This window comes from Cariama cristata, unplaced genomic scaffold (assembly GCF_000690535.1).
Source record: "Cariama cristata isolate BGI_N322 unplaced genomic scaffold, ASM69053v1 scaffold26649, whole genome shotgun sequence".
Taxonomy (NCBI): Eukaryota; Metazoa; Chordata; class Aves; order Cariamiformes; family Cariamidae; genus Cariama; species Cariama cristata.
Window position 1 is genome coordinate 1 of NW_009634610.1, and position 13,494 is coordinate 13,494.

A 13,494-nucleotide genomic window follows, 5' to 3' on the forward strand; every position below is an offset into this window, starting at 1 on the left:
CCCGGCCCAGGGTCGAGCATGGCCTGAGAAACTTCGTGGTTTAATTTGGAACAAACTCAGTTTGAAATATAAAGGCGTTTGTCTTTAAGTTTCGCGTGTGTGCGTTTTCCAGCGTTCAGTTAACTAGCGTCTTCTTTCGCTTTCTGTTTTTATTTTCAGGTGTGGGAATGTCAACTTTGCTAGAAGAACCAGCTGTAATAGATGTGGCAGAGGTGAGTATCTCAGAGGATATATCTTTTTCTCCTTGTCTGTTTCTGCCTTTTTGAAAGAAAAGAATATAAAATCTTTTTAATTAATCATAAAGCAAGATGTTTGAGAACTGTTTGGATTTTTTCTTTTTTCTTTTCCAGAAAAAACGACAGAAGCTAAAATGATGAAAGCTGGAGGGACTGAAATAGGAAAGACGCTTGCTGAAAAGAGTCGTGGCCTCTTCAGCGCTAACGACTGGCAGTGTAAAACGTATGCCCTTTTAAAAAAACACAGAGTGTTCTCTTAGAGCCACACAACACATCTACAGTATCATACTTATTTTTGTTGGTATAAATTTACTTGTACTGATGAGAGGAGAGTGATCAAAACTCACAGCTATTCCCCTAGTACTGTTTTGCTGTGAGGATAGCATTCATTTTTGTTTGCTGGACAGCAGGTACTTAATTAACGTGACTGAAAAAAGATTTTAAAAAATCAAGACTAGACAGGTAAAAGTTCATGTTTTTCTTTGATAAGCCAAGACGCTTCTCAAGTTCGGAAGAAATGCATAGATGGAAGTAACACCTTCACTGCAGTATGATATTTTATTGTTAACATTTACCAAATATTTAATCAGTAAAGTGCAGCAAGCAGTTAAATTCTTAGATGTTTCTCCAAGCCATCAATTGAGACTATTAAAATCTAAATTAGAAGTGGACTACTTTAATAAAATGCTTTGATTCTTGAAAGGTGCTTTCAGATTTTCTGGAGCACTTTCAAGGATTTCAATTTTTGCTGATTGAGTAAGCTGTCTGACCAGTGAAACCTGGATTATTTTTTTTTTTCTGTCAAAAACTGAGTTGTGTTCAGCGTGATGCCTTTCCATTTGCGCTGTTCTGCAGCGCAAGCCGGGCAGGTTTCGTGGGCAGCAACATGGGTCCCAGTGTCTGAGGGAACCCAGTTGATGGCACACTTGAAGATTGTCGTGTCTTTCTTGAGTTCATAGCTAGGCTGTCTTACGGACCTCCTCCTCTCCTCTTTGGGACTGAGCAGCCTCCTGATGATAGTGTTACAGGTGGATGGAGTATGAGTGACCTTTTAGGATGCTGTAAGATAGAAATGCAGTCATGGAAGCCTAAACCTGTAGCTGTGCCTTGGTGTATGACGATGACTGTTCATAAGCATCATTCCCATGGTAGCTTCTTCATTAACTCCTCTGAACTGTGAATGCCGCTAGTGGAGAGTAATGTGGAATTTTAACACTTTTTGTGTAGTCTTACTTCTGTTAACTTGTCTGCCTACCTGCCTGTTAATTTTACTTCTTTCCCCTTGATTTGTCCAGTGTGGTCATCTTCCCATTATCCTCATGCTGGTGAAATACCCATAGACTCTCTTGCAGTTCTTTGTGTCTTGGTGGCTGTTGGCCTTGGAGTTCATTGTGTTGTACTAGTAACTGCAGATCACTGCTAAAACTTGGCAAATACATGTTTATGATTTTTTTTTTAAGTGTTACCTCAACACTTAAGCTTCTTGATTTGAAATAAAAGGTTTCTTATTTCTGTTCTGTTCTTTTTGCCTCTGAAGATGTGGTAATGTGAACTGGGCCAGAAGGTCAGAATGTAATATGTGTAATACTCCAAAGTACGCTAAATTGGAGGAGAGGACAGGTAAGATGTGTATGGTTTTAAAATACTCAAATTGCTGTAAGAAAACTTCTTTTTATAAATCATGATATAACTTAATTAAAGGGATTGTTTTCACAGCAGAACTAGCAAAGTTGAATGATATTCCATATGTAAATAAATTGTAGGTTCTTAGGCTTGATTACTTGTATTCGTGCATAAAGTATGTGATGATTTCATTTGGAAAGTCAACAAATATTCAGCTTAAACTACCTCTGTATTTGATTTTGACACTAAGACATTTGGAAGGAGTAGTGCAATATGTTATTAAACTCCAAAAGGTCTAGTATATATATAGTGTCCATCTACAGAGGACTCGGCAGTCACAGGAACAGTGTTTGAAGGCCGTGTAGATTAGACTGTTATCTCTTAATGAGGTTTGAGGTTTGGTCACACTGTGACGCATTTTAAGTTCTTCCTGCATTAACAATGAACCCGGTGGTAACTAGAACAGAGGATATCTTTACAGTGCGGTCGTAACTATACTGTTACCGCTGCAAATGGGGTCAGGCAGAGAATGTAATGCATTGAGCGTAACACTAATGCATATAAAAAAAGGAGGATAGAGAAGAGCACAGAGCTTATTATTCACAAGGAAAATTAATATTTTAATATTCTTATTTAATATTGTAAGAATGCTAAAGAATAATATTTAATTATATTTCATAGAATTAGATCTTTTTAACATTTAATTAATTTTTCAAGTTCTGGTGTCCTTCAGAGTAAACGTGCACTCATGTGCAGGACGCCTAGCATGTTGCACACTCTTGCAGTAAACTACAAAGTCAGCTGAAATTAAAATGAGCCGTTGACGTTTTCCGCTCACATTATAAAAAGGAATAGAAAGATTCTTAAGGCAAGTCTTGGCAGTTCTACAATTCAGTGCAGCTAACAGATGCTTTTATTCCTGTTGCTCCCTGAGGATATATGTGTGACCTTATGTCACAGAACAATTGTGATACAGGAGCAGACTAGCACACCCGAAAGCCACCAAGGAGGCTGTGTGCACGCAGGACCTGGCTGTGGCAAAAAGGCTGCAGGAAGGCCAGCAGCTGGGAAAGCAGTTAGCCAGCGTTGCCCTCGCCTCATGTTTCACTGCCTGCTTTCCCCAGTTGGCTACTGGCTGCTCTCAGAGGGGGGATTTTGGTCTTCGAGGACAGTAGCCTTTATTCTAGCCCCTTGGAGACATTCTTGTGTTTACCCACACCAAGGCAGTTCTCAGGCACTGCAGCCCCACCAGAGCTCTTCTGGGAAACTGGTTGCTCAGCACGACTATAATCCTGAAGTATTTTTTTTTAACTTTTTTTCCATTCTTTTAAATGCTTCTGTGTTGTTTATGTGTCTTAATCCATTTTCTCAATTAGGTTTCTGAGGAACTATATTTAAGAAACGTGTGTGGGAATAATTCATATTCCTCTTGAGATCGTATTACATTCTGATGGCATATATTTATAAATCCACTGAAGGCTTCCAGAACCTCTGTGAAAGTTTAGAATAAACTTTGTGCTTCATGTGGCTGAATTTGGTTCAGCTCAAGAGATTGTCTTGTTTTACCCTTTTCTAAAGGATACGGAGGAGGATTTAATGAACGAGAGAATGTTGAATACATAGAACGCGAAGAATCAGATGGGGAGTATGATGAGGTGAGATTAGGCACCTGTATTACTCTGGACAGACGCATGTTGTGCGATGTGTGTTTAGGATGCATACATTTGCATTTGGTTTCCTTACGGGGAAAAGTGCTAATCAGAAATACATTGTGATACATCTCTTAGTTCAAACTTTTACACGTGAGCATTTGACAGAAAGTGAATGCATCTGTTTTGTCTTTTTGGAGGTAAAAACTAAGAATGAGTTCAAATTAAACTGCTGGTGTAAGCTGAGTTTGTGAAACTTCTTGAGGACCTGGCTTCAGGGTCATGCATGTTGTTTTCAGCCAAATGTTCAACATTGTTTTATAAAGATATCCCATAGACACAAATATAAAATACTCTTTTGTTAAAATCACGTCTCTGTTAATCTTGTTTATGGGTACTAACTGTATCAAAGGACAAGCACCTCTTTAGAAAGTTTCTTGTTGCTAGTTAATGTTTCCTGATACTTCCCTTTCCCTTTGAGCAATGTCTTATTTGAAATCAATGTATACTTATTTTCTCATAGAAGTTTAATCAAAAAATACGGTTCAAAATTACTTTTCATTAAATTGTGTTCTAATGGAATAAAATTTCTTAGTTTGGACGCAAAAAGAAAAAGTATAGAGGGAAGCCGGTTGGTCCTGCCTCTATCCTGAAGGAAGTAGAAGATAAGGAATCTGAAGGGGAAGATGAGGAGGATGAGGATGAAGATCTTTCCAAATATAAATTGGATGAGGTAGCATGTTTTGGTTGGTTTTTTTTTTTTTGGTAGCAGCTGTTTTTTAATCATTACTATAGTGCTGTTTAGTGGGTAAGGTTTGGTCTGTATTTTTAGCTGCCTTTAAAGCAATGTAGTGGGTAACTATCAGAATAATGGTGCCTACAGGTTCTGTAAGGTGTGTGCACAAGCTCTGTTTTATTCTAAATACCTGCATTCAAAGATGTAGAATTTTTTTAAACCGTAAAAAATTACAAGCTTATCTGAGATCAGAATCAAAAATTCTGAGCTCTTTATCTGGAACCTTTATGTATGGTTACCATATGAAGGGAATATTCTTGAGTTTTATTCTTAGCCTTTTAAAACCACATTAGATTTATTTTTTTATGAAATGAAATAAAATATTTAGATTTTTTTTTTCATCGTTCCTGAAATACATGATCATCACATATTGGATTGATGATCTTTGAGGTCTCTTCTAACCATAATGATTCTATGATTCTATGGATTGTCCGTATCTTCAGACAGCAGTCCTGCAGAGACCTGCATATATGCTTATTTTTTACACAGCAGTCACCAAATTCTGCATGTGAAACATGGTATGGTTATAGATTTTGAGTTTGAAAATTCTTCCAGGCACTCATTTAAAGTAACTGGTAAAAATGAATATCCATGTTTTCATTAACTTCATAAAATAACAGAAAATGGGACTTCAGATAGGTTTTTTGCAGGCTTTTTATTAGTTTGCTTTGAAACACAAATTTTCAGTCATTTTTTACTCTTAAACTTTTCGGATCTCATTAAATGCACTAACAACAGTGTTTTCAAGGGTTGAAAAAAAGCACAAAAGAAACCATAGGATAAATAAAAAACACTAGCTGAAGAAAACAATCAAAGTATTTCTCAAGTGTTTTTTGTATATCTGCATTTTTTCAGGATGAGGATGAAGATGATGCTGACCTTTCAAAATATAATCTTGATGCCAGTGAAGAAGAGGACACTAATAAGAAAAAGAAATCCAATAGGCGCAGTCGTTCTAAGTCTCGATCTTCCCACTCACGATCTTCATCACGCTCATCCTCTCATTCAAGCTCAAGGTCTAGGTCCAGGTAAACGGGTACAGGTCAAGGGTAACGCCAGGCAAAATGTCAGTATCTAACTTCTTTATTTACTTTTTTTTCTTGATTGCCTTACAGTTTTAGTCTAATGATGTTAACAATTTATTTACAGAATTTGCACACGTAGATAATGTTCTGTTCTGACCTTCTGTGGATCCTCAGTAGGGAGACCTCATATGTCTCGTTGCTTGTTGAAGTAAAGTTAAGATGGTATTTCAATTGAATCCTTCAAATAAACTTATAACTTATTTCCAATTTTATTTTTAGGCTTGTTGGCCGTATGTGATTTAACGGGTGAACTTTTTTAGCAATTTTGAGTAGAGTTGTTGAACAGAGAAGCAGAAGGGTAGTATTGCTGAAGTGGGAGGAGGTGGCAGAAGAGGGCAGTGATGATGCAGTCCAGACAGACTCAGTGAAAGGACAGAATGGAAAGTAGCCTGGAAACAAAGATAAGAAACTTGAACTTAGTTTGATGGCAAGCAACAAAGCTTTTAAGTACAGTGGCAATGTTGTCAGAATAACACTAAAGCTTTGTGTTGATCATGAGACCACCAAAAGAGTCTACCGGGTAGATTTAAGATCTCTCATTGTTACTTAAATTCAGTAATATATGAACAAGTCAATAAATGTTTTGTAATCATGTGATATGAATCGTATTGTAGCTCTTTAGCTGCCTTACAACTAATACGAGGATGATACTGGTAGGTTTGAGACCTCAGATCGGTACTAGGTCATAGGGTTGTACATAAAGTTCAAGTTTCTTCTAATCTTCCTAGCTTTGTAACTGCACCTCTCTGTTCTCACTGCTGTGATCACTCTCCAAATTCTTCAGACTCTCATACTGACCAGATGTCAGCCACTGTCTCTGTTTTGCCTTTCTCCCTATTGCCGTCGTGCTTTTTTTCATGCTGCCTCTTCTGAGAAACGATGTTCTTCACAATACCTGTTGTCAGCCTCCTCACTCCTTCAAATGCTGTCTTGAGACGTGTTCTTGCCGTGTGGCTCCAAGGAGGAGCACTAAGTGAATAGTAGTGACTAAGCTGACCGGCTATCAGCAATTTTTGTAATGGAAGTGAGGTGTGGAGCAAGATCTTTGAGGAAGTGGCTCTGTTGTCCTATGTGAGGACAGTATGCAGCCAGTATGGGCTGCATTTAAGTGCAATTCTTAAGTTTAGGGATGGGAGTGTCAAAGAAGACAGAAGAACTTCCTCTGACCATAACTTTGTTCATTAATTCACAAATGTTAACAATGTAGTGAAAAGTAGCTTGACATAACTGAAACTAGCTAGGGATCTTTCAACTTTCTGTTGAACTTTTTGCTTCTAGCTACAGATAATTAATTGGAAATATTGGTTGCCATTTGTGGATACTTTTTGGGTATTTTAAAAAGGTTTTGATTTTTTTTTTTTCTAGTTAGCCTGTGTTCATACTGCTTTTGTTTTGCACAGTAAAATGAATAAGACATGGTAACAATATAAACTGGGAGATTGACAGTATGTATAATATATTTTTCCTGAAAAGATTATTAGAATTTGATTGCAATGCCTTCTTTTTACAATGGTTACTGCAAGTCTGCTACCATTTTTACGTATCCTTTGTGGTTTGTGCTTTAAAGAAAATCCATCAACATGAAAAATTAGAAAATAATTTTGACTAGTAACAAGTAGTGTTAGATTTGTCCATATTTTAGCCAAGAATTAACTACTAAATTTTTAATGCAGGGGAAAGCTACGTGAAAACTTGAAACTGCTTACAAAATGCTTGTGAGAACTGACTTAGGGAAGATTGGAGCTAGCTAGTCGTAATACCCTTACCTACCCTGTTTTTCAAAGAAACTGATGGTTTTCAAGTTAAGGCACAAATTAAAAGTTAAGGCATTGGTTTCACGAAATAGTTAATAGATATGCAGTTGTTTCATTTTGCCAAATAACTGCAGTCTTGTCTAATTTTTGTGCTTTGTTTTAGGAAACATAATAGAAAGCTGACTTTATAAATTTTTTCATGCACCATCTTACTATGTTAAAGTTTCTGTTTCAAAATGTACTGTGGTGATCCTGGGGGAGTAGGGGGAAATGGTCACTTCTTTAGTGACTGGGCCAAATTGTGTTAATGTATCATTGTCTCTACTGCTAACGGTAGCAGTTATTCTGCTAAATAAAAGTCAGACACTGGAAAAAAAAATCTTCCATGTTGTTTCAGGTCCCATTCAAGAAGTTCTTCCAGTTCCAGATCAAGATCTCGTTCCAGTTCCAGAGAACACTCTAGATCTCGTGGGTCGAAATCAAGGTGAATGAGGTGGCACTCTCTCCTTGCAGAGAGAAAAAAGGGCAGAAGAACCAACCGCTTGTTGATTTCATCGTAAAATTATTCCAGTCAAAAAACATGAACTCATTTTTATCTTGGATATCAGTTCCTGGGGTCTCTGCACAAGGTTACCACTACAGATGTATTTCTTGAGAATGCGAGGTTTTGGTTGAAGAGTTAAGTCTGATCTAAGCTAGACGAGTGGACGCCACAGATCTTCACTTTGATGGAAGAAGAATTTGAATGCATGGTTACTTGCTTCAGTAATTTTTGATGTTTTTACTGTTTCCACTTTGGCTACTTGATGTGGAAGAACATTAGAAAATACGCTATACTTCTGGTTTTGTGTTTAGTGCTAACTTAACGTATCCACTAGATAGTGCTGCCTTTTTTTAATAAATGAGGGAGGAATGTATAAAAATGTTGATAGTAAATCATGCAAGAAGCTGACAGGAGTCTGACCTAGCTGATGTTTTCTGTATAGCGGTTCCTGACCTGTGCGGGGAAGAGTAACAAAAGTTCTTGAGGTGTCCTTGCACAGACATCCTGTTGTCAGGATTTGCCTTTTGCAATGGAATGAAGAACTGTCCCATCTCCATGCACGCAGAGAATCTTAAAACTGTAAAAGAGGAAGTTGGAGTTGGGAAGATGAATCACAAATGGTGCCACTGCCCTTTGGTGGCAGAAGCATGCTGTGGATTCTCACGTGAGAGTCAGTGCGAGATGGAGTCTGTGCTTTTAGGAAGAAAAAAAGGGTGCCTGTGCCACCACTAGACGCTGAAGTGACTCATCAGCTGAGTGAGGTTATTTGCTTGTGCCACGCAGCATCCACCAAGGGTCCTTAGTATTATTAGCTTGTGTGAAATAGGACTGGTTTATTATTTATAATGAGAATCCTGAAAATATTTTGCCAACAACATACACTGTGGTGGTGGGGTTTTTTTAAATGTTTTGTCCAGCTTACTGAGAAAAAAAAAAATATCCTGTTAGTGTTTTTATATAACTTTAGAATTACAGTTTAGGACTTTCTAGTTCTATTATTTTTTCCACAAGTGGTATTTTTTCTAGTTTTTATTTCTTGTGGGTTTTTTTAGATAACCAAAGTGATTTTTGAGTGCTTTTAAGTGAAGCTGGGTTTTTTTTATTTTTTAAATGCTAAAATGACTGTATGGTGAGAGGCTTTTAAAAATATTTTGGTTGTGGAATGTCTTATTGTCTACGCAAATTTATTTTGAGATTTGTAAATACACCTTCTGAGGGTTTTTACTTTGCAAATCCCCGATGTGAAATATCCATTAATATGAAGTGAAACATTGCTAAATCGGCATTACATCTGTGGTTTTCAATCTGTTTTGCTTTGTGAATTTAACTACTGAGGAAGGTCCTTATACAGGCTACTTCCTGTCCCAGTCTCCCATCGCTTCTTTGTTAAAATGTGTCATTCTGGTGAATGCTGGAAAGAGGTTTCCAAACCATTGACGGTCTGAATATCAAGAAACAGTATTTAGCAAAGTTTATTAAGAAAACTACCATGGCAGTAGAAGTCTTTATTGGCAGATAACTAAGGAGTAAGTATTAAAACATCCACACATTTATTTGACAAAACACTGATGTAACTAGAGTAGTTGAGTGTTCATGGAAACTCTCTTTTTGTTCTTTCTTTGTTCTTTCTATATTACACCAGAATTAAATCTGATTTATTTCTTAATCAATAAAGATCCAGCTCCAGGTCCTACAGGGGGTCTTCCACCCCAAGAAAAAGATCTTACTCAAGCTCTCGTTCATCATCTTCCCCCGAGAGAAGCAAGAAGCGAAGTCGTTCTAGATCTTCTTCATCTGGTGATCGCAAAAAAAGACGATCGAGATCACGGTCACCCGAAAGGTTTGGGTTTATGTAGAATAAGAATGGGTGTATTTAAATGTGTGATTTTTTTTTTTATTTTTTTTTTTTTCCTGAAGGACTGAGATTCACTGGGAAAGAATTGAATCTGATCAGTTATTCTGATATTAAAAGTAGTTTTCTCACCTCCCCTCCTCTTAACTTCCTATTAAAACCTCTGTAATTGCTCCCTCCCCCCCGCCCACAATGAAACTTCCTCCTGCTAGGAGCATGTTCTGTAGAAAGACCTGGGTCACCATTTTTTCAGTGTGTGAAAGTGTTAATGTGTACATTATTGATTTATTTTAAGAAGTAAATATTGCATTTAGAAATTGTAGTCTACTGTCAGTATTAAACTTACATTTTTAGTATTAAATTCACGTTTATGAGCTTAAACTGATTTAAAGTTATTTCTGTATTCTTATAAGGCCCCTATCAGATATACTTGGCTTCCAGTTATTATAGGATACAGACTACTCAAAGTGGATGCTAAAATTAATTTCAACTTATTTCTTTGCATGCTTTCTCCATTTATATCTTCCAGACGCCGCAGATCATCATCTGGATCTTCCCATTCTGGTTCCCGTACAAGTTCTAAAAAGAAATAACGTATTAAAGCTCACGTTTAAAAAAAAAAGAAAAAAAAAAAAGAAAAAAAAAAATTGCAGTCAGTGCATGAGACATTTTTAAGAAGTTGATGTCTTACTTGGTCAGAAGTGCTAAATCTGCTAGTAGAGGTGCATGTCTGTCCTTGCTTTCTGGAAAACTGCAGCTTTGTTCATTCATGAAACAAAAAGTAAGGTAGCATTTTAAGCCATAAACTCCCCAGAGGAGGTGTGAAGTTTTATGATTTGAGTAAGGGAGGGTTTTATTGTTTTTTTAAAGACTCAGTTACTCGATTCCTGGCTTATATGTGTGAGCAGGCACAGGTTGGATATGTTCTAATACAACTCTGCTCTTCATGTGACAATTGCAAAGTGTCTGAGGAATACAGGAAGAACCCATGAGCTTTCTGCATCCAGCTCCTGAGCTTGTTTGATGTAGCTCGTACGGGACCACAAAAGATTACCGCAGCTGTAGAGCTGGTGTTACCCATTGGATGACAGTAGTGAGTACTTAGGTCTAACTATTTTTTATTTTTCCGTGTTGAAGTAAAAGCAGAGATGGATGCCCTTCTCTCTCTCTTTAGCTGTACTCAGTGCAAAATAGCTATTAAATATGCAGTCTATCGTATGATGCTGTAGAGAGTGAATTAGAGTTCGTTCCTTCAAAGTGAGGATGTTTGAGACATTGGGCATTATCCTCTGCATTGCTCAAGTCTTAGAGCTGCCGGTGCCTGGCACTAGAAATTATTTGCTGCAGTCAGCGAAGTGCCCTTTCGGCAGTGGATACTGGCTATGGTATTTTCATGTGTATGGACCCTGGACTCTCTGATCCTTCCTTAGAAGAGGGTCATTTAGGAACTGCTCTTGAGATGGAGGATGATGGAACTAGCTTCTTGGAATCTACTCTTGAGATGGAGGAGTATGGAACTAGCTTCTTGGAATCAAGTGAAGCTTCGGCAGGCCATCTGTAAAATTCATTTGGGGCTGACTAAAATTTTCAAGGTATCTGAATTTTATTTCTATTTTAAAATGAGAATTAATAAACTGTAGAAAGTTCTGACATCTTAAATGTGTTCTTCATCAATCATCTTTTTTCCCTTAAACATAATTTATGGCTTAAAATGCTTTATTGAATCTATTTTACTAGCAATATCACATTAAAACTTGATCTCTCTTGAGCTCCGTTTGGTTAAGAAAGGTTTAAGTATCTTCAGTGCCATCACAAGGTAAGTATGTCAAGGAAAATTCTTCTTTTTAAGCAAGCAAACAGCAATATATCTACATTTCTTTCAGTAGTAGAACTTCCAAACCCATATTTGACCGCTGCTGGTTTTAAGTGAACTGCACAAAAGCAAACGGAGCAAAATTTAAAAACTACATTCTGCTTTTTTTTTTTTTTAAGACACTTCTTTTGGACTGGTATATAAGCAAAATGTTTTTGGTGTAGGAATATTTTGATAATCTTTTTGCAGAAAAAAGTGGTCTGCAGTTTTTTCTTTAATGCTTTCTTTTATATCTAATTTCAATGCTAAATGTGTGTAGATTGCACAAGAGCAGGTTAGTCTTGTAACTGTGCCTCTGACGACTTCAAAGTCCAACTACTAAATTGTAAAAATCAGATCAAATAGATGCTATGTTGTTAGCCTTTGGTTTCTTCCTTGTGCTTTGTATTAAAATTGTTGCTGTACTTAACAGATTAAAGTTTTTAAATTTAGCAAATGATAGGCTATAGACAAAGGAAAATTATGGTTTCATTTGGCTTAGAAAAAATGTAAGGCAAAATGATTCTGTAGACAAGTGTAAATAAAACCTGTGAGTCAACTCTGCAGTGAGTGCATTCTCTCCGAAACATCAGCAAATCTTTCTTTCTGACCTACGTTAACAGATTATTTTGTTGTTGTTGTCCTCTGTTACTGTGGTGCAAGAGGGGCAATATGTGCACTTACCTGGCCATAAGTATCATAAATTTTCAGATTACTTTAGTTCTTTACGTATTGAAAATGTTTTTGGATTTAAACAGCAGCATGTTTAAAATGAGCTTTTACAGAACTTCAAGGTATTTTCTTCTGTATGTGTTCCATATCTTCTTTTCAGAAAGTTTTTAGAGGAAGCAGTATGTTTAGTTATTTTGATTTCTACATTTTAAAATACAAAGGCACAGCAACTGTGGTAGTCTTTGCAAGCTTGTTACTAATGACACAAAATACCTCTTTCTAGTTAACTGGATCGGCAAATAAATTAGAACCAAGCTATTAGAACTAAACAGGGTCTGCCTTTGATAGGACACAAAGCTAGATTGAGCTCAGGCAGTGAAAAGGTGTGGGTTTAGTGTAGTAGGGTATTTGTGTGGGTTTGGGAGGGTAGAATTGCCTCCAGTGTCCTAGCAGTAAATTTTTCTGTTTCCCTAGAAAATATTTCCCTTGCCTTCAGTTTAGCCGTTGGCATCAGATAAATTGCTGCTGCCTGTAGAAATAAACAGGTATTTCTGTGTGGCTTTATCAGAGATCAGTGAAATTTGTCACGGCAAAGGAGGAAACATTGATGAGGTTAAGTTTAGGGCTAATGTGCTTTTCTAAGAAAAATACATTCATGAATGGTAATGGTGGGTTTGCGTAAGCATTCTTCTGTAGTAACTGAAAACTAGAAAGTGATTTTTCATAAAAGCAGACTAGCCTTTAATTTTATATAAATTTGGCAACAGAGTGAAATCCTCTGCTAAAGAATGTTTCTCTTCAGATAGATAGTAAATTAATAATAAAATGCATTAAAATGTACATGCTGGTACATCTTAAAACAAGATTGCTTCATTTCCACACCAGGTAACTAACTCCTGTATGCTGTTGTCTGATAGAAGTGACCGAGAGGAATGACTGGAGATTAGATAGACTCTGTGTTAGGTCTTACTTCTCACTAGCCCCCCAAACTTAAATGTAGTTGTAATGAACTACTGTGAGTTAGTTGTTGCACCTGGTAATTGCACCATTTTCATCCTTTCCAGCGCATGAGGCATTTGCTTGTTTGCCATGCCTTGCTTTGGGAGGGGATAACGTGTTGCAGCATGGGCTGGTATTGATGATCAGCATGCCGGTGCTTTAAATGATAGCATTTGAAATTCCATGGCGCTACCATCAGTCACCTTTTAGGGAATAATTGAGTGTAAATAACACTTCAAAAGTAATGAAAAGTACTAACGCTGTTGAAGACACATACTTGAAACCTTTCTAATTTTGAATGTAGCACAAACATCAAGTGTGGCAGGATAACTTTAAATAGTAATAGTGTATTATACCTGGTGCCTTCTGTTCAGGTGTTGGAAAAGGCTTCTTAGAAGTAAATTTTGAAAATCAAGAGCTGACCAACGCAGT

General features: G+C 37.0%; 1 protein-coding gene across 1 annotated transcript; it reads left to right on the top strand.

The window, feature by feature from the left end:
• Positions 1-159: 159 nt before the first annotated feature.
• Positions 160-10,394, top strand: ZRANB2 (zinc finger, RAN-binding domain containing 2; the record flags this gene model as incomplete). Its single annotated transcript, XM_009707222.1, has 9 exons — positions 160-212; positions 351-459; positions 1,774-1,856; positions 3,438-3,514; positions 4,104-4,241; positions 5,160-5,332; positions 7,541-7,627; positions 9,363-9,527; positions 10,069-10,394. Coding segments are annotated over 9 exons (949 nt in total), but the record flags the coding sequence as incomplete, so codon positions are not given.
• Between the last annotated feature and the right edge of the window lie 3,100 nt (positions 10,395-13,494).